At 34.6% G+C, this 27157-nt stretch overlaps 2 protein-coding genes and 1 long non-coding RNA gene across 3 annotated transcripts; all 3 read right to left on the reverse strand.

Annotated features, from left to right (window-relative positions):
- Positions 1–9212: 9212 nt before the first annotated feature.
- Positions 9213–12341, reverse strand: LOC145072639 (uncharacterized). The gene is made up of 2 exons (XR_013691082.1): positions 9909–12341; positions 9213–9808 (listed from the first exon to the last, which is right to left on the reverse strand). It is a non-coding gene; the product is annotated as an uncharacterized LOC145072639 (long non-coding RNA).
- A 1396-nt stretch (positions 12342–13737) lies between these two features.
- On the reverse strand, positions 13738–14310 carry LOC145072638 (large ribosomal subunit protein eL27x-like). Its single transcript, XM_079019100.1, has one exon. It carries the CDS (start codon positions 14253–14255, stop codon positions 13848–13850), a length of 408 nt encoding a protein of 135 aa, XP_078875226.1. The 5' UTR covers positions 14256–14310; the 3' UTR covers positions 13738–13847.
- A 2805-nt stretch (positions 14311–17115) lies between these two features.
- Positions 17116–22473, reverse strand: LTA3 (Dihydrolipoamide acetyltransferase, long form protein). The gene is made up of 21 exons (XM_079019394.1): positions 22236–22473; positions 21398–21448; positions 20930–20981; positions 20821–20854; positions 20660–20709; positions 20513–20557; positions 20287–20360; positions 20091–20160; positions 19803–19994; positions 19591–19709; positions 19443–19512; positions 18964–19356; positions 18805–18865; positions 18674–18718; positions 18497–18580; positions 18331–18407; positions 18181–18243; positions 17937–18007; positions 17715–17836; positions 17544–17624; positions 17116–17455 (listed from the first exon to the last, which is right to left on the reverse strand). The coding sequence occupies exons 1-21, from the start codon at positions 22331–22333 to the stop codon at positions 17397–17399; spliced, it is 1911 nt and encodes a 636-aa protein (XP_078875520.1). The 5' UTR covers positions 22334–22473; the 3' UTR covers positions 17116–17396.
- Positions 22474–27157: the final 4684 nt, after the last annotated feature.

A 27157-nucleotide genomic window follows, 5' to 3' on the forward strand; every position in this document is an offset into this window, starting at 1 on the left:
TATTTTTCCGCACTAAAATAAATTTTGATTTTGTCTTATTTATATTTCCTTGCAATGGCAATTGTGAAAATTGATGTCTGTGTGTTTCTATTACAAGCAATATTAAATGGATGTGATTCTTAGTTATGTTATTTATGGTAATGTCGTAATTTTTTAGGTAAGGAAATATTCCCATCGCCCAAGTTTCAATTGGACAGAAGCTTGGAATCATATGATTTGAATCATGTGATGTATGGAAATCTTGGTACTTAGAAATTTTAAGGCTAATTCCTTGACAAAGAGTCAAGTGAAGGACTAGGAGATCGAGTTTACAATGTTGTGCACTGGTCAAGTCCACCATAAATAACAATAACATTATTCGTCATGATTTACTAAAAGTCTAGTAAATGTGGTTATACTTACAAGATTAAGTGTAACTCTGAATCATTGAAAAGTTTCAATGAATGGAAGAATGAATAAGTAGAATCAATGAAGGCAGAAAGATAAAAAGTTTATCCAATCTAATAAGAAGGGATAGTACTTTTGTATCATGTTTTATGATTGTCTTGGTAATCGTAGGAACCATATTACAATTCATCCTTCAAGAACACCTTAGTGCACTAGTTTGGCTAAGAAGAGGAATCAAGAATTGTTGTAGCGGTTAAGTCAATAAGATGTATCATACTTCATTCCAAAATCAAGTCTTAGAGTCATACTCCAAGATTGTGACTTGACTGACATAATCTTAAGTAGGAATTTTCTTACACTTGCACATTTTGGTAAGTTGTGATGTCTTGAATAAGACAATGACCAACTAGTACCAAATTACGTGTAGGTTTTGTCTTGATATAGATACACACTAATTATTAAATATTTGTTTTGCCAGGAAATGTTTCTTGACAAGAGAATCTTATATGTCAAGAGGTCAGTGGGAGTCTAAATGATTTTGAAAAAAGGTTCAAGAACTAATCAAGAGTAAACCTGTTAGACACTAGCGCACGACTTGAGGTTTGTAACCTATCGTGTTGACATATTCTTATTTCTGTGCCATTCCTGATTAAGTCGGCTATGCATGTGAGTTCCATGAGTTCTCAATTGAATGCATAAAGGCAAAGCACTTTGTTCAATGAAAGTACATTGACTAGTATAGGCGAACTGCTGAATAACTTGGAAGCAATGGTGGGACCCTTGATGGCAAGAAATTAAGAATGAATAAGTTCAGTCCATATGAGTTTGGGTTTGTCACAAACATTGTCTTATAATTATGGTTATGATAAATTCACGTGGATAGGAACACATACACCATAAGACCTAAGTGTCATAAGGTTTCTCTCCGCTTCATGCAAATGATTGCGAGGAAACGCTTTCACTAAGAGAGATTTTGAAGATAGCATTATGTAATTTGCATTTCTCAAATTTAGTTATGATTACGACATTCCTCTTCATAGTTCGAATTGTGAGAAATGGCAAATGGGTCTGAACATTTTAGACTTATTGTTATAAGTTTTAAAACTGTTTAAACACACATATAGGTTATCTAAGGAAAGGTGTATGAGTTCGAGAAGATTAGATAAAGGCTTATCGAAAGCATCTCGGTTTCAAAAATTTGAACTTTTGTAAATAAAGTCAATAAGTATTGGTTTCTAGAAGTCCAGCTAATTTCTGAATATGTGTCAAAGCTAGTGGGAGCATAAGTGTTATGCTTGGAAAATATATAATCATCATGTGAGTGGGAGCATGATAACTATGGTAAGTATTGCGAGATAACAATATTAATTATAAAAAACAAAAGGTTCAATTCATGAAATTGCAAGGGTTGAAAAGTTGTTTTGCTATGATTAAGGGAGAGAATTTTATACTTCATTTCAGTTCTAAAAACTTGGATTGAATTTTTTTTATCTAATTTAGTCATATAAAATTAAGACTGTGTTCTCAAATTTGATTATGATTACGACATCCATCTTCATAGTTCGAATTGTGAGAACATGACAAATAGAGATATTATAGCAAAAGACTGGTCAAGTATCACGTCTTTATGTAAGACATTATGAATCGTATCCCATATGCTTTGGGCATAGGATCGATTGCATATGATGTAATATTTGTGTGTTCTAAATTTTTCCAAGTGCCTAAGGCATTAAGAGGGAGAAGGATTGGAACCAGATATGACTAAAGGTGATTAATCAAATGTCAAGAGGACAATCTAAGGTTCGCTAATGATTGGTCGCTTATGAGCTGTTGGAAGTATAGTAATGGAAGGACCACACTGACATTATTATTATTAGATATGATTATATTAATAATGAGTTGTCATATGGTAAATATGGAATTGTTTCCATATTGAGAGTTTGACTTTAAGAATATCTATGTAGATTAGAAACTTTTATGCAAGAAGGATGTTCAAAGGAATGTACTTTGAATGTGAGACTTCATGTCTATGGAATTGTCTTGCAACAATCTCCAATAAATGACTTCGTAATTTCATTGGCAAAGTTTTTGTGACTTTGGCACTATGACATTACAAAAGAATTGTTGCATAAAATGTTAAAATATAACATATTCTATAAGTGGCAAGAATTTGGTATTCTCACACTTGTGGTAAGGATTGAGAATTGTGAAATGAGTGTGATTGAAAATGTTATTCAATTATACTATTTCACAAAGTAAGGACCATAGGTAAACATAGTGTGCATGCTAAGAGCATGGGACAATTGTGTTGGATATAGTGTCCAAGTCCATAACTATATGTGGTGTACTGGACCTGACCCGGCATGGTCCATTTGGGTTGCACTTCACCCAAACAATTATTGATAATCTTTTGAGAATAATACAAGTTATAAATTATTAACATATTATAAGTTCTAATATATTAATATAAAATCATATTATTTAATTAGTATGGATCTATAATTAATCTAGAATTAATTTAGAGATCAAAAGTATGACTAATTAAATATGAGCTCTTGTATTTATACAGTATGGGCTAATGCTTATTTGGAATGGGCTAGGCTTGCATGGAAAGTACATGGATAGTCCATGGAGCTTTAACCCATGGATCTCATGGAAATGAAAAGACATGGGTATTAGGGTTTACATGGATGTAACCCTAATCCACCACACTATATAAAGGAGGCTTTGGTTATTGAAATCACACTAGTTGTGGTGAGTAAAGTAAGAGGGCCGATTTCAAGAAAGGTGATTACTATTCTCTCAAAGTTTCAAGTTTGTGGTGATTTGTGATTTCCATTTGAGGCATCCACACTATTGGTGTTAGGCTCTAAAACTCCAAGCAACTAACTACAAGTACAAGGTAAGTAGTTCTACTAGCTTTATTTGATTCAAGTTCCCCATGCCATGCTAGATATGATAAGAACCTTGGAAAAATAATTATTTGCATGTATCTTATTCAAACATAGATCCAAGGTTTCTACGGTTGCATGTACACCATAGGAGTGTTAGAATGCTCAAAATGCATCAGTGGTATCATAGCCTAGGCTTGTTTGTATGATACTTGATGCAAAAGTTGGTTTTTCAAAAACTAAAATTGTACAGATTGCAAAACTCGACGAGTTCTGGCCAAAAACTCCCCGATTTCACGAGTTAACACATGAACTCGACGAGTTCCTTAGGGAACTCGACGAGTTTAGCTTGCAGAATGTAGTTTCTCATGTTTTGCTGCTGGAAATGGACTAGAAACATTACCCTAAACTGTTTTGGTGTTATAAAACTTGTTTTAGATGGTGTGATGTTTATGCTAATCCATTTACAATGGCTATTATCAAAAATTACAAGTTTTATGAGTAATTTATGATTCTTGAAATGTTCATATTCATGTTCCTGAACTTATGAAGATTAGATGATCATAAGAATTGTTTGTAACCTACTTGGTAGTTTAATTCTTGATCATTATGTGGTTTAATGGAGTCCATAACTTGTCCTCAAGTTATGGAAATCCAAAGGTCACACTTTAATAAAAACCATTAAAAGAACACAAGGGTTATAAAAATGAAGAGTCTTCATTTTTAATACTCAATTAAATTCATAAGTTATAAGAAATGAAAAGTTTTGAAAGTTTACAAAACTTGCCCTAAAGTTTTGGAACAAGTAAAGTCATGATTAAAACTTTAGTTCCAACCCTTAGAATTTTAAAAGTTAAAATCCAACCCTTATACTTTATAATATTATAAGTTAATATATATATATATATATATATATATATATATATATATATATATATATATATATATATATATATATATATATATATATATAAGATCAAGTTGTCTTACCGCTAGTACGTCTCATTCACGAAGCCTGTCTATAAGGGGGGTATAAGGTTGTTGCCTATAAAATGGCAACTTAATGGGTGTCCACTCTCACCCACCGCTTCCTTGATCGGTGGAGGGTCGTTAGCTGAACGGGTAGGAGAAGGACTTATAAATTCTCATTAAAAGTATAATGATAATACTAAAGTAACTAAACCTTATTAAATTCCCAATCTTAGTTATTTTAGGAAAATGTGAATAAGGTGCTAATCCATGAAATTACACTTTACACTTTGTTTAAGTCGTCAGTGGAGCGTGTGTGGTTAACCGGCACACTAACTTGAACTTAAGAAGGTAGGTAAATGGTGACTTAATGTTTATCATAGTATCGATGGAGTGTGTGTGGTTAACCGACACATCGATTGAGGGGTGATACATTAAGGTACCAAGTAATTTGCATGGTTACTTCACACCTTGTTTTGTGATCATTGGCATCCCAGTCACAAAACTTGAAGGGCACACTCGAGATTGAAACATGCCATTGAAGAAAGTTCAATGAATCTCAAAGAATCTTGGAGTTTCTAAACCAATTAAAACCTAATTAAATATTTCGTTTTTCATGGTGGAAATTGGTGAATCGTCATTCACCTACCTTCAAATATCTTATAGCTTAGATTACGACATCCCTCTTCTAAGTTATAAAATATTGTGTTGGGTCCTAGCCTTAATATTACATTTGGGTGTTTTATTAAGGACTATCTCTATATCTAATCTAATCTATTCCCTCTTATTTTCAGATGTCTTCCAATAACAATGCTTACGGCTCAAACCCTACTAGCTCCTTCTCTCTCATGAATCTTTGTAGGAGAGCCATCTTTAATGGATCCAACTTTACTGATTGGATCAGAAACATCAGGATGGTCACTCGTATGAGAATAAAGAATATGTTCTCGACAAGGAGCTGAAGGTACCCGAGCCAACTGCTACTCCTGAAGAGCTTGTTGAATACGAGGTACATGAAAGAGATGCTACAAAAGTGGCATGCATCATGATAGCCACCATGACAGCTGAGCTCCAAAAGTCCTATGAGGACTATTATCCTTTTGAGATGCACCAGGACTTGATGGATCGCTACCATCAAAGTGCTCGTCAAGAGCGATATGAAATAATCTCATCCATGATAACAAACCGAATGAAGGATGGTGAACCCCTCACGGGCCACATGCAGAAAATACAAAGGTATGTGGACCGTCTACTGAAGCTGAATGTGAACTTCCCCGAGGAGTTAGCAATAGACATCATTTTGCACTCCTTACCATCGTGTCATGATCAATTCCGCATGACATATCACATGAACAAGGAAGAAGTCACCATCATGAAACTTCAAGGTCTCTTGAAGACCGCCGAAAGTGGTCTAAAGGGTAAGTCGGTTGTTACCAATCCTACTCCTACTCCAACTGCGGCCAATGTCTTGGCAATTGGGCATGGCAAAGGGAAGAAGAGAAATAACCCTTCTAAGGGTGCCAAGGGTAAGACCCTTGAAGGCTCCTCTTCAAGCAAAACCAAGAAAGGTTTTGTCACTCCTTCTGCTGACCCTAATGAGGCTGAATGCTTCTATTGCCATGAAAAGTCGCACTGGAAGCGAAACTGCCCAAAGTACTAGCAAGATTTGAAGGATGGGAAAGTAAAACCCAACCATGCAGGTATATACATTATATTGTCTAATAACTCATCTCATTCTAAGTCTTGGGTCCTTGATATAGGTTGTGGTATTCACATATGTTGTGATTTGCAGGGACTAAGAAGAAGTGAGAATGTGGAACAGGGAAAGATAAACTTGATCATGGGAAACATGAAAGCTTCACCTGTCACCAAGATAGGAGTTTATTCCTTAGTGCTAAATAGTGGGTTTACATTAGATTTGAATAAATGTTATTATTCGCCAGAAATGGCAAGAAATGTTATTTCCTTTCATGCATTGTATAAACAAGGTTTTACCTTTTATTTTGATAATAATAATGGTAGTATTGATGCGTTCTTTAATAATATTCTTTATTTTAAAGCATTTCATTTCGTTAAGACTTGGTCTGAATCGTAGTTCAGATTCAAGTCAGTTCAGTGAGGGCGACCGCGAAAGTCACCGAAGGGGTCAGTCTTTTCCTTCACCCCAGATTAAAAAAAGGCGGGGAAGGGCGTTAGGAGAAGTTTGAATCCGTTCCGTTCGGATATTGATCGGTCTTGGTTTGATCTATAAGAATAGATCTTAGGCGGAAATAGAGCTCTTTGAAATTGAAAGCGGTATTCCCCCTTATATATAGCCCAAAATAAATAGAATCATGGAATTCTCTCCGAGAGCTGCTGAACTAACGACTCTATTAGAAAGTAGAATTAGCAACTTTTACACGAATTTTCAAATGGATGAGATTGGTCGAGTGGTCTCAGTTGGAGATGAGATTTCTCGAACATAGGAGAATTCAGATGAAAGCGCCGGTCCTTGAATGACCGACTTAGCCCCTTGCACACTAAGGTGCCTTAGCCTATCCACACACAACCACACCCAAAGGGGAGCACCTGCCCAACTATCCGATCTTGCTTTTGCCACTGTCGGTCTAAGCGCAGTTGGAGGAAGGGGAGATGGGATGAGTGAGGTGGGCCCCTTTTCATCATTTCTTCGCATGTACCCGTAGTAGCGTAGAGGAGGTAGGATGGGCAGTTGGTCAGATCTGGTATGGATCGTACATGGACGGTAGTTGGAGTCGGCAGCTCTCCTAAGGTTCCCTTATCGGGGATCCCTGGGGAAGAGGATCAAGTTGGCCCTTGCGAATAGCTTGATGCACTATCTCCCTTCAACCCTTTGAGCGAAATGCGACAAAAGGAAGGAAAATCCATGGACCGACCCCATCATCTCCACCCCGTAGGAACTACGAGATTACCCCAAGGACGCCTTCGACATCCAGGGGTCACAAACCTACCATAGAACCCTGTTCAATAAGTGGAACGCATTAGCTGTCCGCTCTCAACTATAATGGGTATAGTTTGTCGGTTATTCATTACATTTTTACGTAACATTGTGAAAATGAAATATTTTCATCTAGATGAAATATAGACTTTCTTTTTCGTAAATCTATTAATACTAAGGGTTGTGAGACATTCAACTTCAACGTACTCACAAGTACGCATTTCAAGTCCTGTATTATAAACCATAATCTCTTGGAGGGAGAGCGTGATACTTGTGTATAGATCCATACGGGATTGACAATCCCGCACCTAAACTGTTAGCTACAGTTAGACCGGCAGGTCTGGGGTGACAAACGTCATAACACTACAATGCCTGAATAACATTGTTGCAGGCAATCTGGGTCAATAGCATGGTTATAAAACTCACATGGAAGTATTAAAATAAGTTTAATTTACGAGACTCTTGAATGCATTCAATAAATACATTATTTGGATATGGCTACACTTTCACCATTTTAGTACAAAAAAATACCATTACACGTCAGCCTTTGACACTTTTCAAACTATATGTGGAAAATGTTGGATTTTCTAGGAAAACGTTCGGTTATTCTTTTACTAAAGGACATACAATTTTCAGTACCAAAAACGCTTTCTGAACTCACCAACTTAATTGTTGACACTTTTTTGAAACTACTTGTATTTCTCAGGGAATCAGTAATACAGGTAACCATCAACTTTTGGAGAAGGAACGCTAAGGCGTCTATTATTAAAACTTTTTGAATCATCATATTTGTAATATTCTTTTAAAACTTGTAATACACGTGACAATGTAAGTTTTTATTATATTTATGATGGTTATGTTACTTTCTTTACAATATTCAACTGTTATGGTACTACGTGAAGTCACCCACCCCCGAATGTTTCCGCCATTCTGGTTTGGGGGTGTGACATATCTTAGTCAAACATAGATCAAGGTTTCTACGGTTGAATGTACACCATAGGAGTGTTAGAATTCTCAACACACATCAAATTGTTGTTATAATTCAAGCAATAAGTTGATTACCCGAAACATTATACAATGAATAATGTGTAATCAATATGGTGATTAAATAAAAGGAGTTTTATTTATACTCAAAAGTTTGGGGCCCTATTGTGTTCGATTATTCTTGTGTTTCACTTTGCATGTTTTGACTTCCTGAATAATAAGATTATTCGAACGTTCCACAGTCGCTCATACTTTGGGAGTAGGTATGAAAGAAGATTGTCATGAATTGGTTTGTAGATTGCCTAAAGTGTATTAGACATAGCAAATGTTTGTTGCAACGTTCATGAGTGCTTATGAATATGATTTGAGCATTGGATTAAACTCACGCTTACTTGGATCGCTTCATGGATTTTATCACGGGTCATTGGTGGGATGATAATATCTTATATTCTTGGAATCGAGACGTGTGAGTTGTATCAAACATGAGGGGGTGCACCCATACTCACTCACTCGCAGGGGTACAATAAACAATTAAAGATACATATAAAATTAACCTATACAACCATTACTTTTATTATTTACTAGGTGTAAAACCCGTGTATTACACAAGTTGATTAAAAAAATACAATATTAAAATATAAATAATAAATATTTTTTAAAATAAAATTTTGAAATAAGGAATGAAGAAACATATTAATTGCAATTTAGTATAATATTTATTACATTTGATACTTTACATATATAATTATAAGTATTATGTGGCTTTTAAATTTTAAAATTTGAAAAAAAACTATAAATTGACATGTGGATATTATTTATTGAAAAACTATCACAAAATGACAAATGTCAAAACTCATTAGAGACTGACATGTGGTGAAGTTATCTTCATTTATTATAGTAGATTTTAAGTTGGTATATATATATATATATATATATATATATATATATATATATATATATATATATATATATATATATATATATATATATAAGTGTGTGGCCATATAGATTTGCATACAAAAAGGTAGTGTTAGATAACTTTTAAATAAAAACCCTATTTTGAGGTAAAGGAAAATGACACAAATGTCCTACGAACTTTTTAGGGTTGGTAATTTTTTTTATTGGGGAACACTGTTGTTAGTGACCTGTTTATTTGGTCCCTCTAACCTACTATTACCGGTTTTATGTACAAGTGGCTTTTAATTAATTAAAAAAGTTAAATTCACGTCGTTCATCATTTGTCCACGTCTCCCTCCACTCTTTCACACACACATACACACTCACCAGTCAATCAACCCCTCCTAATCAGCCTTCATCCTCAAGAATGATGCTTCATCAGTTGACCCCATTATGAACAAATGTGCACCTTCTACTTCAGGTCTCCCTCATGCCTTGATCTTCTCATTTGCAGAAGCAGAGAAAGCCATTCATTTGTTGGTGGTGAGAGTGTTAATGGTGTCATTGTGGGCTTTGATTAATTCGAAACATTTGAAATCAGATAATCTCCACACCTTTAATACAACTATTTTCTGACAATTATTTAGATCCCAGTCACATCAAAGCACAACAAGATTTGGGCATGATCTACAATACCGACATACTATTCTTCTTCAAAGATAACCTAAAATCAACAGAAACAGATAAAGCAAAAAAACAACCCAGGAAATCAAATTGTGCCGGTCAAAGAGAAAAAATAGGAAGATTGATTGTATGATACTTACGCGAGGTCTATTCTTGACAACAGATAACGAAGAATATCATAGAGAAAAAAGACAACAAAAACTTTCATCTGATGAAACACAGAAGCAGGACGGGTGTCTTCAGGTGATTTTTCAGAACTTAGGTTTATTGCGCCAAATACTCTCATATTTTCGTGCTCCACCACTGTCTCTGGTTGCTCCCGACCCTCCTTCGCCAACGACGAGATACTCACTGAGTTTCTCCGATCACTTCACGTGCCTGACCTTATCTTGCTAGATCCGACGTTTCCTCGTCAAAATCTGAACAAAACCCACCCAAACTTGATTTTGGAGCAACAAACTTTTTTGATTTTTTGGAGGATCATGATTTTGACGAAGGGGGCTATTAAAGCCATCGTACAAACATGTTGTTTTCACTTGTAAACCATGGAATTTCCGATCGCACAAATTTGATTTTTGGGTTGCGATGTCATTGGTGATGTGTCAAGTTTTGCCTATGTGTCATTGAAACCTGCTAGAACAAGTAAATGGGATTAAACAAACAGGTTGTCTACGAGTTGATTCCCTCATAAAGCTACTTAAAAAATTAACTGACTAAAAGAATAAACCTTAGAAAGTTCATAAGCCGTATGTGTCATTTTCCCTTTGAGGTAATAAATTTTGATTTTTTTTTTCATTTTTTTTTTTCAGTTAGACGGTGGGTATACCCCCACTATTGGGCATGGTGGAAGTGACATGACAATGAGGGGTGGGGAGATGCTAATATAAAATAATCAAAATCAAGACACAAAAATTCTATAGTTCAAGTGAAACCTTTGAAGGATATTGATAGAAGGAACAAGAGGTTGATAAGGACCGATCACCGATTGTGCATCAGTCATCATTGACGTATGCAACCACTACAATGCACTTTATAAAGTCTGATTATTATGGTTTGATAAATCCGACTTTGCAACCGTATTATATGAGACTAATATCATTATCAAATATCCAAAGCTATCTGGTTAAAAACCGGATCCATTGTACATAGAATATATAGATAACCCACCAGATCTATTAATGTAAAAAAACCATGACTACCTAGGAATAGTCTCCTAGTTGCCTTGGTGTTGGTCAATGGTCACAAAACTAAGCGATATCAGTGTGAAATTTGGGAAAACTTTAAACATGAAAGTTGTAGGTGTTTGAGTCATTTTTTGGCAACTTGAATCAAGCCGCTATGAGTTATTCTTAGTGACTTATGATTGGTAGAGGCTAATAAGGGGTCAAAAGAGGACTATAACCATATAAAACTGGATAATTAGTATTAGTAGTAATTTTTAAGATTGGAGTGTCGATGTTAACTTCCATTATTATGTGTACGTAGGTACCATCGGGTTTCCAATGTTTAAAGAAATCTAACAGTCGAACAAACAAGAACTAAAGCAAGTACACATCATTTTATGAGCACATCTCAAGTAAAATGAAGTACTTTTATCCTTAAAAGGTAATTGTGTATTATGCTACTACTATATATTTCTTATGTGATCATCATATATGGCATTCCATAAGAATTAAATATTATTGTCTACATGGGGTATAAAGATGATACACGGCGTTTACTAGCGAAGATTTAAAGATATGCTTAAAGGAGATTTGAAGATTTCATATGACGTTTATGCAGTAAAAATGTATTGAAGACCTTTTTTTACAATGTAAATATGTTTTAAAGATGCTATATGATGTTTGGGATGAATAGAAACAACCATTATAGGCATGAAACTGCACCATCTTAGCAGCTAGATTTCTATCATATGTTGGTTTGGGCATGAAAACAACCATGATAGGCATACTATATAAAAAATGGTAAACTTCACCGTCTCAACGGCTAGATTTCTATCAAATGTATCAGGATTTAAATCACCAACCTATTGTGTTAACCGTTGAAATTGACTTTTTTGGGTCACAAATGTGGCTTGCTATTTATTCCATCCATTCCATATTTATAGTCTATCTTTTTTTTAGTTGTCTCAAAATAAAATCCTAATTCTTAAAATATATATCATTTTTACCAAAATGTCCATAGTATTGTTTAACCAACCAAAACATTTAATTGATGAAATTAAATGCAAGAAAAAAGTAAAACTATCATTTTATTGGATAAAACTAATAATAATTAAAGTTTCCTTAATTAATGTGTTTTTTATTTGTAGATTATAATTTTAGGAGAGGAAATATTAGCCAGCTAGATTTGTGACTCATGTATTCCGTAGGTTCATTTAAAATAAAACTTAAATATAAAATTCAAAATTTTTGAGAAGTTTGAATTTATAAAAAAAGTAAGAAAAATATTGAATTATAAGAATTAAAGTGTTTTTTTCTCTTTTCAATTTAAAAAAATAATTTAGATAAATAAATAAAGAAAATTAATGTAACTTTAATTTTGTAATTTTGAAATTAGAAAGAAAGTTCATTAATGAAATTGATATAAATTTATTATTAGATTTAAATATTATATAGAATTTCACAAAATAGAAAAACCATAAAATAACACATGGAAAAAATTAAATTCAAAATAACCATAAAATTACATGTGACAAATTGAATAAGAATGTAACCAATGGCAAAAAAAAAAAAAAAAAAAAAAAATTCATTTATTAGAAAGTATAACTACGTAGAAAGGATAACTATATCTTATGAGGTGGGGATTAGGACTAGATGACCGGGGTGTAATATGCAAGGACATGCACTTTAACGAGTTTTATATGTCACATGAATTCCAATTTTACGATGATGTTTCAAAGATGTTATCTTATACCAGTACAAGTTTGAAGATTTTATTTGTTTAAATCTTATATACGAGTTCTAAACCCACACATTGATTGCTAGGTTTCCAAGTTTAATGTATTAATTTGGATGCGAGTGTCAGAAACAATAAGAATTATAAAGCAATGACCAAGTAAAAAATGACTAGAGAATTTGGATTTATTTACTCATTGTTGTAAATAGTTTTGACATAGACTTGTACGAGATGTATCAATCTAGAATCTGAGGCAAACACTCATAGAACTATTATTTGATGATGTGAAATCAGGTAAGACGTAAGATACCAAGATCCCACAATAAGGTTCCTGTTAAAATGTTATACTTTTTCGAAATTATGTTGTTATCCCGAATGCCCTTTTAGTGAGGAGTGTTTCAACTTATGTGAAGACATAAAGCAATTGTGGACGACATGACTTCAATATTTTGGTAAAGTGGACGAAAATGAATCTGTCTAGACATTTTCATCAAATAGCAACCTAGTTTCATTCCTACTGTTGCACCTTTAAAACATATACTACAAAACCATGTAGACCAAGTGTTGTAAACAAATTTGAAAAACACGGATTAAAAGTTGTAAGATTTCAAACAAATATGGAGAGATTTTCAATCAAATTCTGTTATCAATCAAACCCACTAATGATCAAAGGAATGTTTAATAACAGAAATTCTCACTGAACAAAAAAGACAAAATTCCAACATTTATGTATTCATTTATGATGTTTTCACAAACTTACTTCAGTTTGTAAGTATAAACAAATATTCAGTTCGAGCTAAAAGCACAATGCAGCTTTTAGAGTCTCATGAAAAAAGATAGAGAGCACTGATTCATGAACAATATGCATTTTGTTAATATAGTTAACTTTCGATTATCATGTTAATCTATCACGGAACCAAGTTGAATCAAGCAATTTTACACTAAAAACAAATCATTTCAGGTTAATAAGCAACTAAAGTCCCAAATCCAACATCGATTTGATCCAGCATATTACCATCATAAGCACAAAATTCAATTATAATTAAAAACTACAAAAGAAGACGCAAAATATAAATCGAAGATGCACTAGTATCAATAAAAGTCTGAGCATTAAAATCCATCAGCGGAAAATTGAGAAGAACAAACACAAAAAAGGAAATGTAAAACAACTTATCTTTTGCTCAGAATCGGAGCTTTGAAAAGAACCAACGATTCTTCCCGGTCTTGAACCTCTCCTCCAATCGTGCTTTGGTCTCCTTACAGGCAGTCACCTTCTTGTCATGCGACTGAAGCGCGTCGACGGTGACGACATCCTTGAGATCGACGTCGAGCGTGTACCTAGTCGGCATGATGTGGTTGTAGTTCACTAGCTTGATGAATGCCTTCACCCGCGACTTCTTCGCCGTCTTCTTTGCCGAGTCCTTTCGGATCACCTTCTTCGGGTATTTGGCGATTCCGGCAACGAGGCAGTGGCCATAAGGACGATCACGGGTTCCGTCATCAAATTGCCTCACGATTACAGCTTTCCTTCCGGCGAAACGGCCGTTGAGAACCACCACAGCCTTGTTTGGCTTCAAAAACTTCACCATTTTCGCCGCCGCTGATCTCACAAACTAGTAGATCCTTTCTAGGGTTTTAGGGGTTGCACCTTTGGCTCTGTTTTATAACATTTGTTTTTACAGAAGGAACCCCAGTACTTCCTAGAATTGCATAAATGCCATAAGTTTAGAAAATTTTGAATAATTTAAAACTTATGCCCTGATTTTCCAACGCATTGCATAGTGAGTCCTTATCATCCAATTTACTTACATATAAGAGCTAAAACCATTATCTTATACCAACATTGTTAATATAAGAATTAGCTTTAAACAAATATATTATAATATACTCTATCAATTATCAATTATGTAAAATCCTATAAATCAATATCATAGTCACACCCATCATTCTAGAAGATATACAATAGTTTCTCGAGTAATAAAATAACCGAAATCATCAATAATGTTGGCCCATAAACAACTAATTAGGGTATGTTTGTCATGTTATTATTCGAGTTTTTTTAGGTTGCTATGTTTAATAAACCAAAAGAATAACTTATAAGCCAACTTGTCAACTAGCTTATAGAGCTTTTCTTAAATTCTCCAAAAAAATACCATTTATTAATTATATAAAACACTTTTTTTATACATGCCTTCATACGTTATTTTACACTTTCTAACTAGTTTATCAACTAATTTTTACCAAATGTCATTTTTATCGACTACCAACTAGTTTGTCAAACATAAACTAATTTTTACCCAACATCGTTTTTTTCAGTTGTCAACTAGTTTATCAAACATAACCTAAAGCACCTTTAACTTCATTGTAGTTTGATAATATTGCATTTATCAATCAAGGTCTCTTCTATTATTGAAAAAATAAAATGAAGTTGTAGGAATCAAATATGGCAAAATATGCCTAGAAGCAATGGTACATAAAATCCACATTTTTTCATAAGCGGTTCAATAATCCAAACCTTAATATCTTCAAACCATTTTATGCGCTTCAATCATCCAAACCTTAATATTTTCAAACCATTTTATGCAACAGTTTTACAACGATAAACTTTCTATATTAAATAGTTGAACAAATTACACGAATGGTCCTTAAGGTTTTTCTTTTTTCTCTAAAGTAGTCCCTACGAAACTTTTTTTCCCTCAGATGATACCTACGGAGCAAACCTTGCACACAAAAAGCCCCATGTGACTAACTTTGTTAACATATTCTGTTAGGTTTGCACACAAAAAGCTCCATGTGACTAACTTTGTTAACATATTCTGTTAAGTTTTGTTAAATGACAAAAATACCCTTTGTTTTATGCACAATGATGGTCCTCTCTCTCTCTCTCTCTCTCTCTCTCTCTCTCCTGATGTGTTCATGCTGTGGTGAAGAAATCAATCCCACTACCATCATCAAACCTACAACCCAACTGCGTAGTGAAGCAAAAAACCTACATCATTCAATAGATGAACACAAGCGAAAGCAAATTATGACAAGGGCAAAATTACGAAGATGTTTTGAAAGAGATTCAGATTTGAATATATAACTCTTTAGATTTGAAGAATGAAACACAAATTTTCTGCAAACTTACTCATAAGAGCAAAGAATGAAACAAAAATTTTCTACAAACTTACACAAATTTTCTATAATAAACAAACCAACGAAGGCTCAAATCTGCTGTAATTTAAGGAATTTAATGGTCAAAATCCTCCATTGCTGCAATCACAGTTGCAGGTGACGTTTGAAAAAGAAATTTCAAGAAAAAAGCACATGCCCTCTGGATTGCGCAGCCAAGATACGAATTAGATCAACAAGTACATCGCCAGTTGAGAACCAAGGGAACAAGTCTCCGTCTTCATATGATCAGGGAGCAAAATAGAAATTGGTAGGTTCGAGGCTGCTTAACCCCATAAAAAGGAATGAGCAGTAACAGTAGCGAAGGAAGGGAGGTTCGTGGGTTTCTTTAACAATCGGATGAGAGATTAGAAGCAGCGAGGGCAACTCCTGGTTCGTCGGCAACTTCTTTGACAGAAAGAGCCCTCGACGGGACTGCTAAGTGACGGAAAGAACAAGAAATTTAATCTCATCATATATGAACCCATTAGAGGAGGTGACACTTCGATTTCTTGTTTTGTTTTGGTCTAGCGTCTGGGAAGGGATTGGTGGTGGTGGAAGACGGTGTCTCCATTGGCGATTTTGTTAGGGTTGGGGTTTAAAAGGACCCATCTGATCCAGATTTAAAGCTTTTTTTTGTTGCAAATCGAAAACCCTGAACTTCTTTTTGAATCTAACGATCTTCCCCTTCATGAGATTTCAAGAGAGAGGAGAAGATGGAGATGGCATGTCAGTAAGCGATGGTGTAAGGTGGGGGGAGAGACATGTTGAAGAAGATGAACTGGGTGGTGCTTTGATGGTGTAAGGTGGGGGGAGAGACATGTTGAAGAAGATGAATTGGGTGGTGTTTTAATGTGTGTGTGAGAGAGAGCGCGCCTCATTTTTTTTTTAATTTCAAATTAATAAAATATTAAAAATAAATAAATAAAAGCAAAGGGTATTTTCGTCTTTTCATACACACTTAACAGAGTATGTTAACAAAGTTAGTCATAATAATAATTTGTGTGCAAGGTTTGCTCTGTAGATACCATATGAGGGAAAAAAGTTTCGTACTTTAAGGGGAAAAAACAAAACCTTAAGGACCATTCGTGTAATTTGTTCTAAATAGTTAAAGTTTATATCACAAATCCATTAGATGGTTAACATTATCTTGTAAAATTTGCACTCAATATAATAACATATTGTCAAATTAAGCTAATTGAACTCTTCATAATATATAATCATCACAAATTTGACGAGCCTAGTTCACTTTGGGGGCTAATCGGCATTTTCTTTGTTCCATATAACATATTTAAGTTGATGAATTTTGACCGAATTGGTTTATTACAAAGAAAAAACATTGTACATTGTTTTCTTTTTTACAAAGCGGGACTCTTGCCCAGTCCTACCTCAACAAAATGGTCAAGTCAAACCTCTCTCCAAAAGTCAAACCCTCTTTCATTATTATCAGTCATTTGCATATCTCTCGAAAAAAATAAAAAAAGGCCGAATTCATCACACTCTGGAAGAGATGTAAAATAGAGTAAAATTGTACACTGAATTTGCATTCATCAAAAGAATCATATGAGGATCTTAACTTAAATAAGTAGTCTCCTTATATCACTGAAGTTTGACTTTAAAGCTCCCATGAAATCACCTGAAAACAAATCACCCGTTCATCACATCTCGTTTGAATTTAAATTAAAAATAAAAAATAAAAAATAAAAATGTGTTAAACCAAATACCTGCAACTTCTCCATCAAATACACGATGATCAGCAGATAATGTCACGTTCATTTTTGTAACAACAGCTGGTTTTTCGATTCCTGAAAGTAATAAATGATAACACAAGTTTAACTAATTAATTATCTAATAAAAATATTTATTACAGAAAATGATTTGAGAGTTGAGTTTACCATCTTCATCAAAAACCGGTTCAACCACCTGGTTGCCCCTACCAACTGCAAGAATACCAGCTTGCGGTGGATTGATAATGGCACAAAATTGGTCCACTGGGAACATACCCAAATTTGATATACTGTAAACATGAATAAAAACAATATTCATGAGAAATTACTTTTTTGAGATGCTATATTTAAATATTGAAAGTAAATGATATGACGAAAAAAAAAACTCACCTGAAAGTGCCACCTTGGAACTCATTTGGTGTAAGCTTCCCTAATCGTGCCTTTTCAGCAAGTTCCTTGACCTTCAAACAAACAGTACATATAAAATTAACTATTTGCCCTTTATCATCGTTAAGAACATTATATATATAAATGGTTATATTTTAATTCCAATGGAATGAACCATTCCATTCCTTCCTGGATTCTATGTGAGAGACGTCAAACTAATAAACATTTATTTAACCACCGATAATACCTCCAAGGAAATAGACGATATGGATTTTTCATCAGCATTTTTCACAATTGGAGTCATCAGCCCCTATAAATTCAACAAAATAAAATTAACTTTAGCAATAACAGAGGAAAAAAATAAATAGAAAATAACATGTAAAAAAGAAATCAATACCTTCTCAGTAGCAACCGCAATTGATATATCAACAGAATCACATAATACAATTTCTCCTTTCTTGTCATCCCAAAAAGCTGCCATGTATTTTTTTATAGTCAACTATCAGCACTTGATAATAATAATCATATTTAAATTATAAGCATCATCAAAGGGTCTTACTTACCATTAGCTTTTGGAACACTTCTCAATGCAATTGCTACAGTTTTTATAACGATATCATTCACCGAGACTTTGACCCCAAATTTATCTGCACAAAAAAAAAAACGTAAATCATGCATCCATTAATTCGATGAAAAAAAGAAAATTTAACAAATAAGAGATTTGCAAACCCTAAACATACCCTTGAGCTCCTTTCTAAATAACAGAAGAGGATCCAGTATAACATCTGTCAAAAACCATTAAATAGTTTAACCACAAATACAATGTTGTTTTGTATTTACCACAAGAACTTATTACAGAAGCTTATAAAACCTGCGGTTAAATATAAATGAGGCGTGTTCTGTTTTGATTCTAGCAACCTTTTCGCAATCACCTGCACAACAAGTATACTTTATTACTTGCTATTATACTTACTTATTTATTGATAATAGCATTGTGAAAAAAAAAAAAGTATTATGAATATGTGTATACCTTACGGATTTGGGTATTAGGAATATCCTCATAGGAGTCTGACTCTTGGACTTCTGATGATATTGAAGTATGTTTCTGAGGTTGACTTTTTGGGGGTTTTACAGGTTCAGATGATGAACTTTTTTTGCCACCTGTCCCAGATTTTATTGCGGTTAAAACATCGGATTTTGTGAGGGTCCCACGTATGCCAGATGCGTTTATTGAAGAAGCATCCAGCTTATGTTCTGCAATTAGTATTTTTGCAGATGGACTGATTCTAGAGAAGATGGACTTCTGTGCTTTTGCTTCGTCATCACGCGTGGCATGCTGAGCTGGCTTTGCCTCCTTGGCTGCCGTATTAGTATTACCACTAACAGATGATTTCACCTTTTCCACATCAGCTGGATCCTCAACCTTACAAAACAAAAACAGTAGTATCAGCTTCGATTTTATGTTTTATTACTTTTTTTGGTAATTGAAAAGTGGAAAAAAAAAATTACTGTTATTGCGATGGGTTGTCCAACTAAAACGTTTTTTGAACCTTCAGGTGCCAGTATCTTTGCTAGGTAACTGTAGTTCAGTATCAAGAATGTAAGAATTAAAAGAATTTGAGCATTTTGGAAGCATAACAGAAGATTACAATTTTACCCTTCTTCAAGACATTCGAATTCAAGGGTAGCTTTGTCAGTCTCTATCTCACATATGATATCACCAACTTCAATCTTGTCACCTTCTTTCTTAATCCACCTAGCAATGTTCCCTTGGTCCTGAAATTTTATTTAAAGCATCAAGTCTAAAGCTTCTAGAAGCGAAATGAGAACGATTTTGACATGAACTAGACTCTGATTTGGTTAACTAACCATGGTTGGTGATAAAGCTGGCATTTCAATGAGGATATGCGGAGGTAGGTTAGATGCGTCAATTTTCCCTGAAGTTGACTCGTTTGCTGTGTCTTCAGCTTTAACATTAGGTTGAGTTGACTCAGTCTCTTTGACTTCTGACCCACCAAGAACACTATCAGGGATGTTTTTTATATTTTCTTCTTCCTCAACCTAGTTTATGTGTACACATAAGTCATATGAAAAGGTAATTACATATGTATGTATGTATATGTGTGTGCTTATATATGTATGTATGTACATACATACCGTAATGAAAATAGGTTGTCCAACAGGCACATCTTTTGCACCATCAGGCACCAATATCTTTGCCAAAAACCTGCATGACATCATTTCAAGAAAATAAAAGTGCACTCAAAGGGTTGTTGTTGCATGAAATATATAAAGATAGCAGACAACAATCATTGATATTGGTGGTAGATTAAATCAAGGAAAAGAGAAATACCCTTCTTCAAGACTTTCAAATTCAAGGGTGGCTTTATCTGTCTCGATTTCACAAATGATATCACCCACTTCTATCTATTTGATCAAACAAATGATTAGATACAGATAATAAACCATAATTAGTGATAATAGATCTCTAAATTTCTATATAATCAAACTTGGTGTTTGCTATGCATGGAATTAAATACATGAAAGTGGAGTTCCCTATGATAATAACAACAACTGACCTTATCTCCTTCTTTCTTCCTCCACTTTGCAATGTTACCTTGAGTCTATATTGAAGCATGAAGAATGTAAAAATTATGAACAAGGGAAGTAAATCAAACCTTAAAAACAGGATAAAGAAATTGAATCAGTTTCTTGTCACATCATACCATTGTAGGTGACAAAGCTGGCATTCCAATCACTATATGTGCAGGAGGTTCTGCATGTAGAAAAAGCCCATAAATTTAGCTATCTTATACTCGTAACTTATTGTAAATTTCGTATAGGAAAGCAAATAAGAAGTGTAAATTGGAATTAAAAAGATTCATACCTGAAGATGAGTAACATCTGATGCCACTCGGAAACTGTAAATGAACAACCACTGTCAGGGGATGAATATTTGGTCAAAGGAAAAGCATGTTTGAAGTTTCACTACTAACCTTTAGTGTACAATGGTCATGGACACCATTGAATGCAGACAAAAATTTGGGCCTGATAAACCTCATTGTTAGAAAATTATGAAAACAGAAGGATGAATAGACTAGTAAAATTAATCGGTACAAAAGATATAGCAAATTCCAATATGGTGTTTACAAATTTATGAACAATTTTATAACTCAAACATAACAGCTTGAACAATGTTAAACTTCAACTAGTATTTGATTCATAAGTAACGACTTTTCTTGTTCTCTAATTAAAACTCACAAATGCAACTAATACATGAACCAGGTTAAAGTTCTGGTAGTATTTCACTCATAACAAAGACTTCTTTTGTTTTGTAATTAAAACTCACAAACTGCAGCTGATACATGAGTATGAACTTACATGGACACAAAAAAGCTGATAGAAATAATAAAACGTGATAATACTGTGTTGAAAGAGGTAATGGAGAGCAAGCAAAGTTAGACCTTAACAAAGTGCCACCATCTTCAACAATAGAATTCTGCAATCTGGAATAGCTGCACAAAGAATGCATCGATAAGTAACAACATGTGAGTAAAGCCATTAAACAGCATCAAATGATTATCCCCTGATTACATTCATAATCTGAGATCCCCTAGGCCCTAGCATTTACAAAGTAACATTTTTGGATATTACAGACACAAAAATATAAATGATCATGAAAAAGTAAGTATTAGATGGTCTGGAGGATACCCTTCTTAAAAAACCTAGAGGCTTTTAGGTGCTGAGGGTTTGAAATAACTCCATTAATCTGCTATCAGCCTATCACACACATTACAATTAGCTCGTATTTTCTAATTAAATTGACCAAGGGATTTTGTTCGATCATATTAAAAACACATAGAACAAGTTCAGACACTATCCTCTTGGTGGTAATCTGGTAATAGCTCGCAGTCCAAATTTCAGATCCTCTTCCCCTTGCGTATTTTTACAAATTTACTGATTCATCTAAACTTTTCCTAATATTGGCAATCACTTTCAGATAACATGGAACCAGTTCTATCAATCAAAATCAAAGAAATTACAATTCCCTGATTCTCATCAAACAAACATAAAGGATGATAGTTCAACCTCATATGGATCTTAACTTACATTAGTAACAGTACAATCACTAAAAACAACAAACAAAATAGCTACATAAACTGATAAATAAGACTCTAAAAGAAGCTAGGCAATTCAGTGATTCACAGAACATTCGTGTACAACAAAACTACAAACAATATAACTTCAAAAGTAGGAATTAGTATGGAATCGGCGAATAACAATGAAGTAAAGAATTATCACCGGGAAATGGATCTGGAGGTTGAAGAAAGGAGGCGAGCCCTAAGCAGCGAAGGTACTCGTGAGATCACCGGATGATGTCGAAGTCGTAAAAGAGCCATCGATCATTCACCTCTGATTCTGTTCTTGTTCTTCAGTCGTGGACCAGAGAACTTTTGATTCTTCAGCACTCAAAAAAATGTGTCTCAAAGACGACTGTGGTTGGTTCAATCATCTGAAAAATATTGCATTTTGTAACCTCGCCGATTAATCGATTATGATCTTTATGGAAAAAAAAATATATATTATGTATTTTTCAAAAACAAAAATAAGAAAACCATAAATGTTTTAGTTAATTTCTTTGATGGAAAGATTTATTTTATTATTTTTGATATTCTAAATTTTTTATATATTTTTTTGTTACTATCAAAAAACAAATTTAAAAAAAGCACAAGTTGCTCTCTTATGAAAAAACCATATACATTTAAAAACACCAATAGCCATATTTTTCTAGAAACATTTTAATAAATAGCCATTCTTTGAACAAACAGCTCAAATAACCACCTATTTAAATATATGGATTTTGTAAATACTTTTCATTCTTTCATTCTTCTTATTCTCTTTATCATCTTCTTAAGCTATCATTTCTCATTATCATTCCTTTGTTTTGTTTTTTTTTTTTTTTTTTCATATTTTCATTTTGTAACGAAGAAGATTTGTTTGATTTCAGATGCACAAACCAGGTGGGTGTGTCTTAGCTTAGCAACTATGTTATACATTTGGTGCAGTTATATAAAAATTCTTAAATGTCGTGAACATGTGTAATAAAAAAGGTAGGTTGGGGTAAGAGAATATGACTAATTGGGCAATGTTGGGGAGCAAGTGCACAATAATAATAATAATAAACTAGGTGTAAGACCCGTATATTATACGGATTGATTTAAAAAAAATTAAATATTAAAATATAAACAGAAAATATTTTTTAATGTATAACTTTAAAATAACAAAGGAAGAAATGTATTTATTGTAATTTAATATCATATATATGATATTTAATACTTTACATATATAAATATATGACTTTAATTTAAAAATTGAAACAAACTAAAAATTGACAAGTGGATAATATTTATTTCAAAATTACTACAAAATGACAAGTGTCAAAACTTATGAAAGATTGACGTAGCAAAAAAAAATTTCATTTATTAAGAAGGATTGAATAGATTACACGAAGAGTCCTTATGGTTTGAATAACTTTTACTTATGGTGTCTAATTTTTTTTCCTAACTAGACAATTCTTATAGTCTATTCTCCCCTTACTGATTTATTTTTCAATTAATTTTTTTTATTGTTTATCGTTTATATTATTAAAATATATTATAGGCTCCACCTTTACCCTATTTCTTCTCTTTGAACCTGATCGTATTTTCCCTATTTCTTCTAAAAAAATGAACCCAAAACCACTCTCCACAACCATCGTCCTTACTTCCACTGTCGTCGCCGATTGTTTATTTCTGATTAATCGTCGCCGCCTTGTATGTTTTCAACAAAAAGTCGTCGACCATGTATGTTTCCGATCAATCAACGCATTGTATGTTTCCCCCCTCTCTTCTCTCAACGACTTAATATTTCCAATATGAAACTCAACGACCCGCATCCATGGTTTTTCTGGCCTGAAACTCAACGAATGATGCCATAGTGTTTTCGATCTGAACCCGGTGAACAGTTCCCTCCACCTTCTGAGGTGTTGCTCCACCGTTTTTGTTCCCAATGGAAATAAACCACGCATGTTTATATTCTCCGGTGTTGCTCTACTCATTTGACAAAGATCACACCTCTCATCCATATCGAAAAAACCACTCATAGATCTGACCTTGAAGTCTTTAGATTCATGATAGCAGGCTTTTGATATTCTTTAGATTTATGTGTGTATTTTGGATTTAATGTTTTTTGTATTCCTAATTTTGCTCAAATATCTTATGCAAAATGGTTTCTGGAGGTGGTGTCGAACGTGAGTGAAGAAAGAGTGGAGATTGAAGAGGAGATATATTTTTGGTGGGTTAGGGTAGTGTGGGTCCCATTATTTTTTTAATTACATAAATAATAAACAAACAATAAATAAATTGAAAAATAAATGAGTGAAGGCATAATAAACTTTTTACATCACTCAGGGATCAATGACACAACAAAAACATACTATGAGGACTGTCCGGATCAATGACACAACAAAAACATACTATGAGGACTGTCCGAGTTAAAAGAAAAGTTAAGGAACGAACATGTAAATTACCTCAAAGTATATGGACTATTCGTGTAATTTACTCTAATAAATTTTGTTTTTGTTTGCTGCTTGTCAACATAAAAGAGTCATGTCGACGTCTAAATCATATGGTAAGCCAAACATCTATAGAATATAAAAATGAAAAGAAAAATAATAATGATATAGGGCTTTTAAGACTGTGGAGAGTGGTCTCACAATACATCTCAACGCACACCACCCTTTAAGCTCGACATGTTGAGCTTGGCGTCCCAACTCGATAGAAACTTGCCACTTTCACATATTCTCCCTGATATGCAAACACAACCCTCTTTGTATGACAAAATTATGGCAAAGTGTAACGTCTAATTAAGACTAAAAATTTCGATTTTTAGATTAATAAAATCATTATCCAAAACAATATCATAAAAACCATAGTGAATCAGTGTATCAATAAACATCCAAGCATCAGAGTTGTGTAATATACAGAGCAATGTGGTGTACAATGCAGTCATCCCGAGCTCTTCCCTTTCGAAACAGAAGTACCTGAAACATAAACTGAAAACTGTAAGTACAAAGCTTAGTGAGTTCTCCCAAATACCTCATACCATACAAACATACAACCAAACATATTTTGGTGCTTGCAATCCCCTTCGGTCTATTTCAACCGGATACAATCAAACATATATGGGTGCTTGCAATCCCATTCAGCCTATTTCAACCGGATAATGTCAAACATATATGGGTGCTTGCAATCCCCTTCAATATATTTCAACCGGATATCAGGTCTATTTCACCCATACCACTACCATATAATATCATAACAAAAGAATCACATAGTCATCAAGCAAATACAGGCATAACTGACAGTTGTCACGAAGATAATCATCATACTACCACATAAACTAATGGGCTGGCATTAGTACCTTCGACCCACGAATACAGTGAAGGAAACTCACCTTTGGTGGCTGAATCTCTTAAATAAAATATTGGTCAGTTGATCCGGAAAATCCTAGCGCGCTAGCACCATCAAATAATATCCAATTAATAATTGAATCTCGACCAATAATCAAGAATCTAAATTACTTGTCCAATATCCAGGGTAAAAGATCGCTTTACCCTTTTTCTTACTTGGCCCAAAACCAAGGCCCAACCCATTTGCTTAAAAAGCCCAATTTCCTAAATGGCATCCCAAGGCCTAATATGGCCCAACTTCCTAATTGGGCCCAAAAACCATCATGGACCTTGTAACGACCCGTGTCCGGTATGGTAATTCCTCGGTATTTATTTTGTAGTTTTGCAAGAGGGACTCGGCGAGTTCATAGCCTGACTCGCCGAGTAGGGTCGCGACTTCGAACACGTGTGAGCCGGGGACTCGGCGAGTCCATATCCCTGACTCGGCGAGTCCATCCGACTGGGTGAAACCCTAAATCCCCGGGTTGCCCACTATTTAAGTCACCTTATAGCCCCATTCTTGCCTCCCTCACCCTGAGAACACAGTGAGAAAACCCTAATCCCCTTGAGAGCTTATAAGTGTTTTTGGTGCCATTTTGTGAAGGTGTGAAGAAGGAGAAGAAGAAAGAAGCAAGGAGAAGAGTGGTAGTGCGAAGATCCAAGGGCAAATCTGAGTTATTTGAGGTATTTTCGGAGTTCCCCTCTTGTTATATGCTCTAAACTTCCATTAGGGTTCTCCTAAGAGCTAGTTGATGCTTGTTCCAAGCCTTATGTTTGCATGAATGCCTTAATAAGTCGAAATATCTTTAGATCTGAATGATGGGGCGTTGTAGAGCCCAGATCTACTGCCTTTTTGGAGTTACTTTGCATAATAACCATAGATCTACCCATTTTGTGCATCTTTTAGCCTTAATTCCCTTATTCATGAGGTTGTACACGTAAAGTTGGAAACTTTACGTGGTAAATCAGCTTATTGGACTCAGATCTATCAATTGTATGTGTTGGATTCATACAAAATCGAGTAAAAATCAGTTGCATGGCGGCAACTCGGCGAGTCGGGAAGAACGACTCGGCGAGTTGGGTCGTGAGTTCCCGATTCCATCATTTTTAGCAGTGTCGAGTGGATCCAGTGAGTTAGAGAGTGGACTCAGCGAGTTGAGAGTAGACTCAGTGATGGAGGGACTCGGCGAGTTGTTCATACAACTCGGCGAGTCCAAGGCAATCTTCTTAAGCTCAAGAACAACTCGTCGAGTTGTTCATAAGGACTCGGCGAGTCGGATGAAGATTGTCTGAGTTCTTGGATCGGGAGAGTACTCGTCGAGTCAATGCCATACTCGACGAGTAGCAATGAGTTGAGTCGAGAAGTAAGGATAGGGACTCGGCGAGTTGGCGGCCCAACTCGGCGAGTCAGGTCAACTATGGGTTGACTTTGACCGAGAGTTGACTTTGACCTAGGGTAAAAGAGTCATTTTACCCAGTGCAATGTTTAGTATTTGATTGAGTATGTTTATGACCTTGTAGCCGGGGAGATACCGGAGCAGCAGCAGTTAGCCCTCAGAGCTATTCACTCAGCAGCCAATTCACGAGGTGAGTTCCTTTCCAATAGGAGTGGGTCTAAGGCCACAATGCCGGCCCGTTTAGCTAGCAGTAGTATCCAGATCTTTATCCGACGCAGTAGTTAGCATGTTTGAAGCCTTCGTGGCTCAGACAGGATTATGTGTGTTCATGCTAAGTG

Source organism: Lactuca serriola, chromosome 9 (genome assembly GCF_051521515.1).
Source record: "Lactuca serriola cultivar US96UC23 chromosome 9, Lser_US96UC23_V15, whole genome shotgun sequence".
NCBI classification, from domain to species: domain Eukaryota; kingdom Viridiplantae; phylum Streptophyta; class Magnoliopsida; order Asterales; family Asteraceae; genus Lactuca; species Lactuca serriola.

What these genes read in the sequence shown, in the direction of transcription:
- LTA3 (XM_079019394.1), bottom strand. Translation starts at nt 22,333, where the DNA reads ATGGCTCTTTTACGACTTCGACATCATCCGGTGATCTCACGAGTACCT. An exon ending in GATGGTGGCACTTTGTTAAG is followed by an intron (nt 20,982 to 21,397) that starts GTCTAACTTTGC and finishes GAGGTTTATCAG; the next exon opens with GCCCAAATTTTTGTCTGCAT. An exon ending in CAGCTTTATCACCAACCATG is followed by an intron (nt 19,710 to 19,802) that starts GTTAGTTAACCA and finishes ATAAAATTTCAG; the next exon opens with GACCAAGGGAACATTGCTAG.
- LOC145072638 (XM_079019100.1), bottom strand. Translation starts at nt 14,255, where the DNA reads ATGGTGAAGTTTTTGAAGCCAAACAAGGCTGTGGTGGTTCTCAACGGC.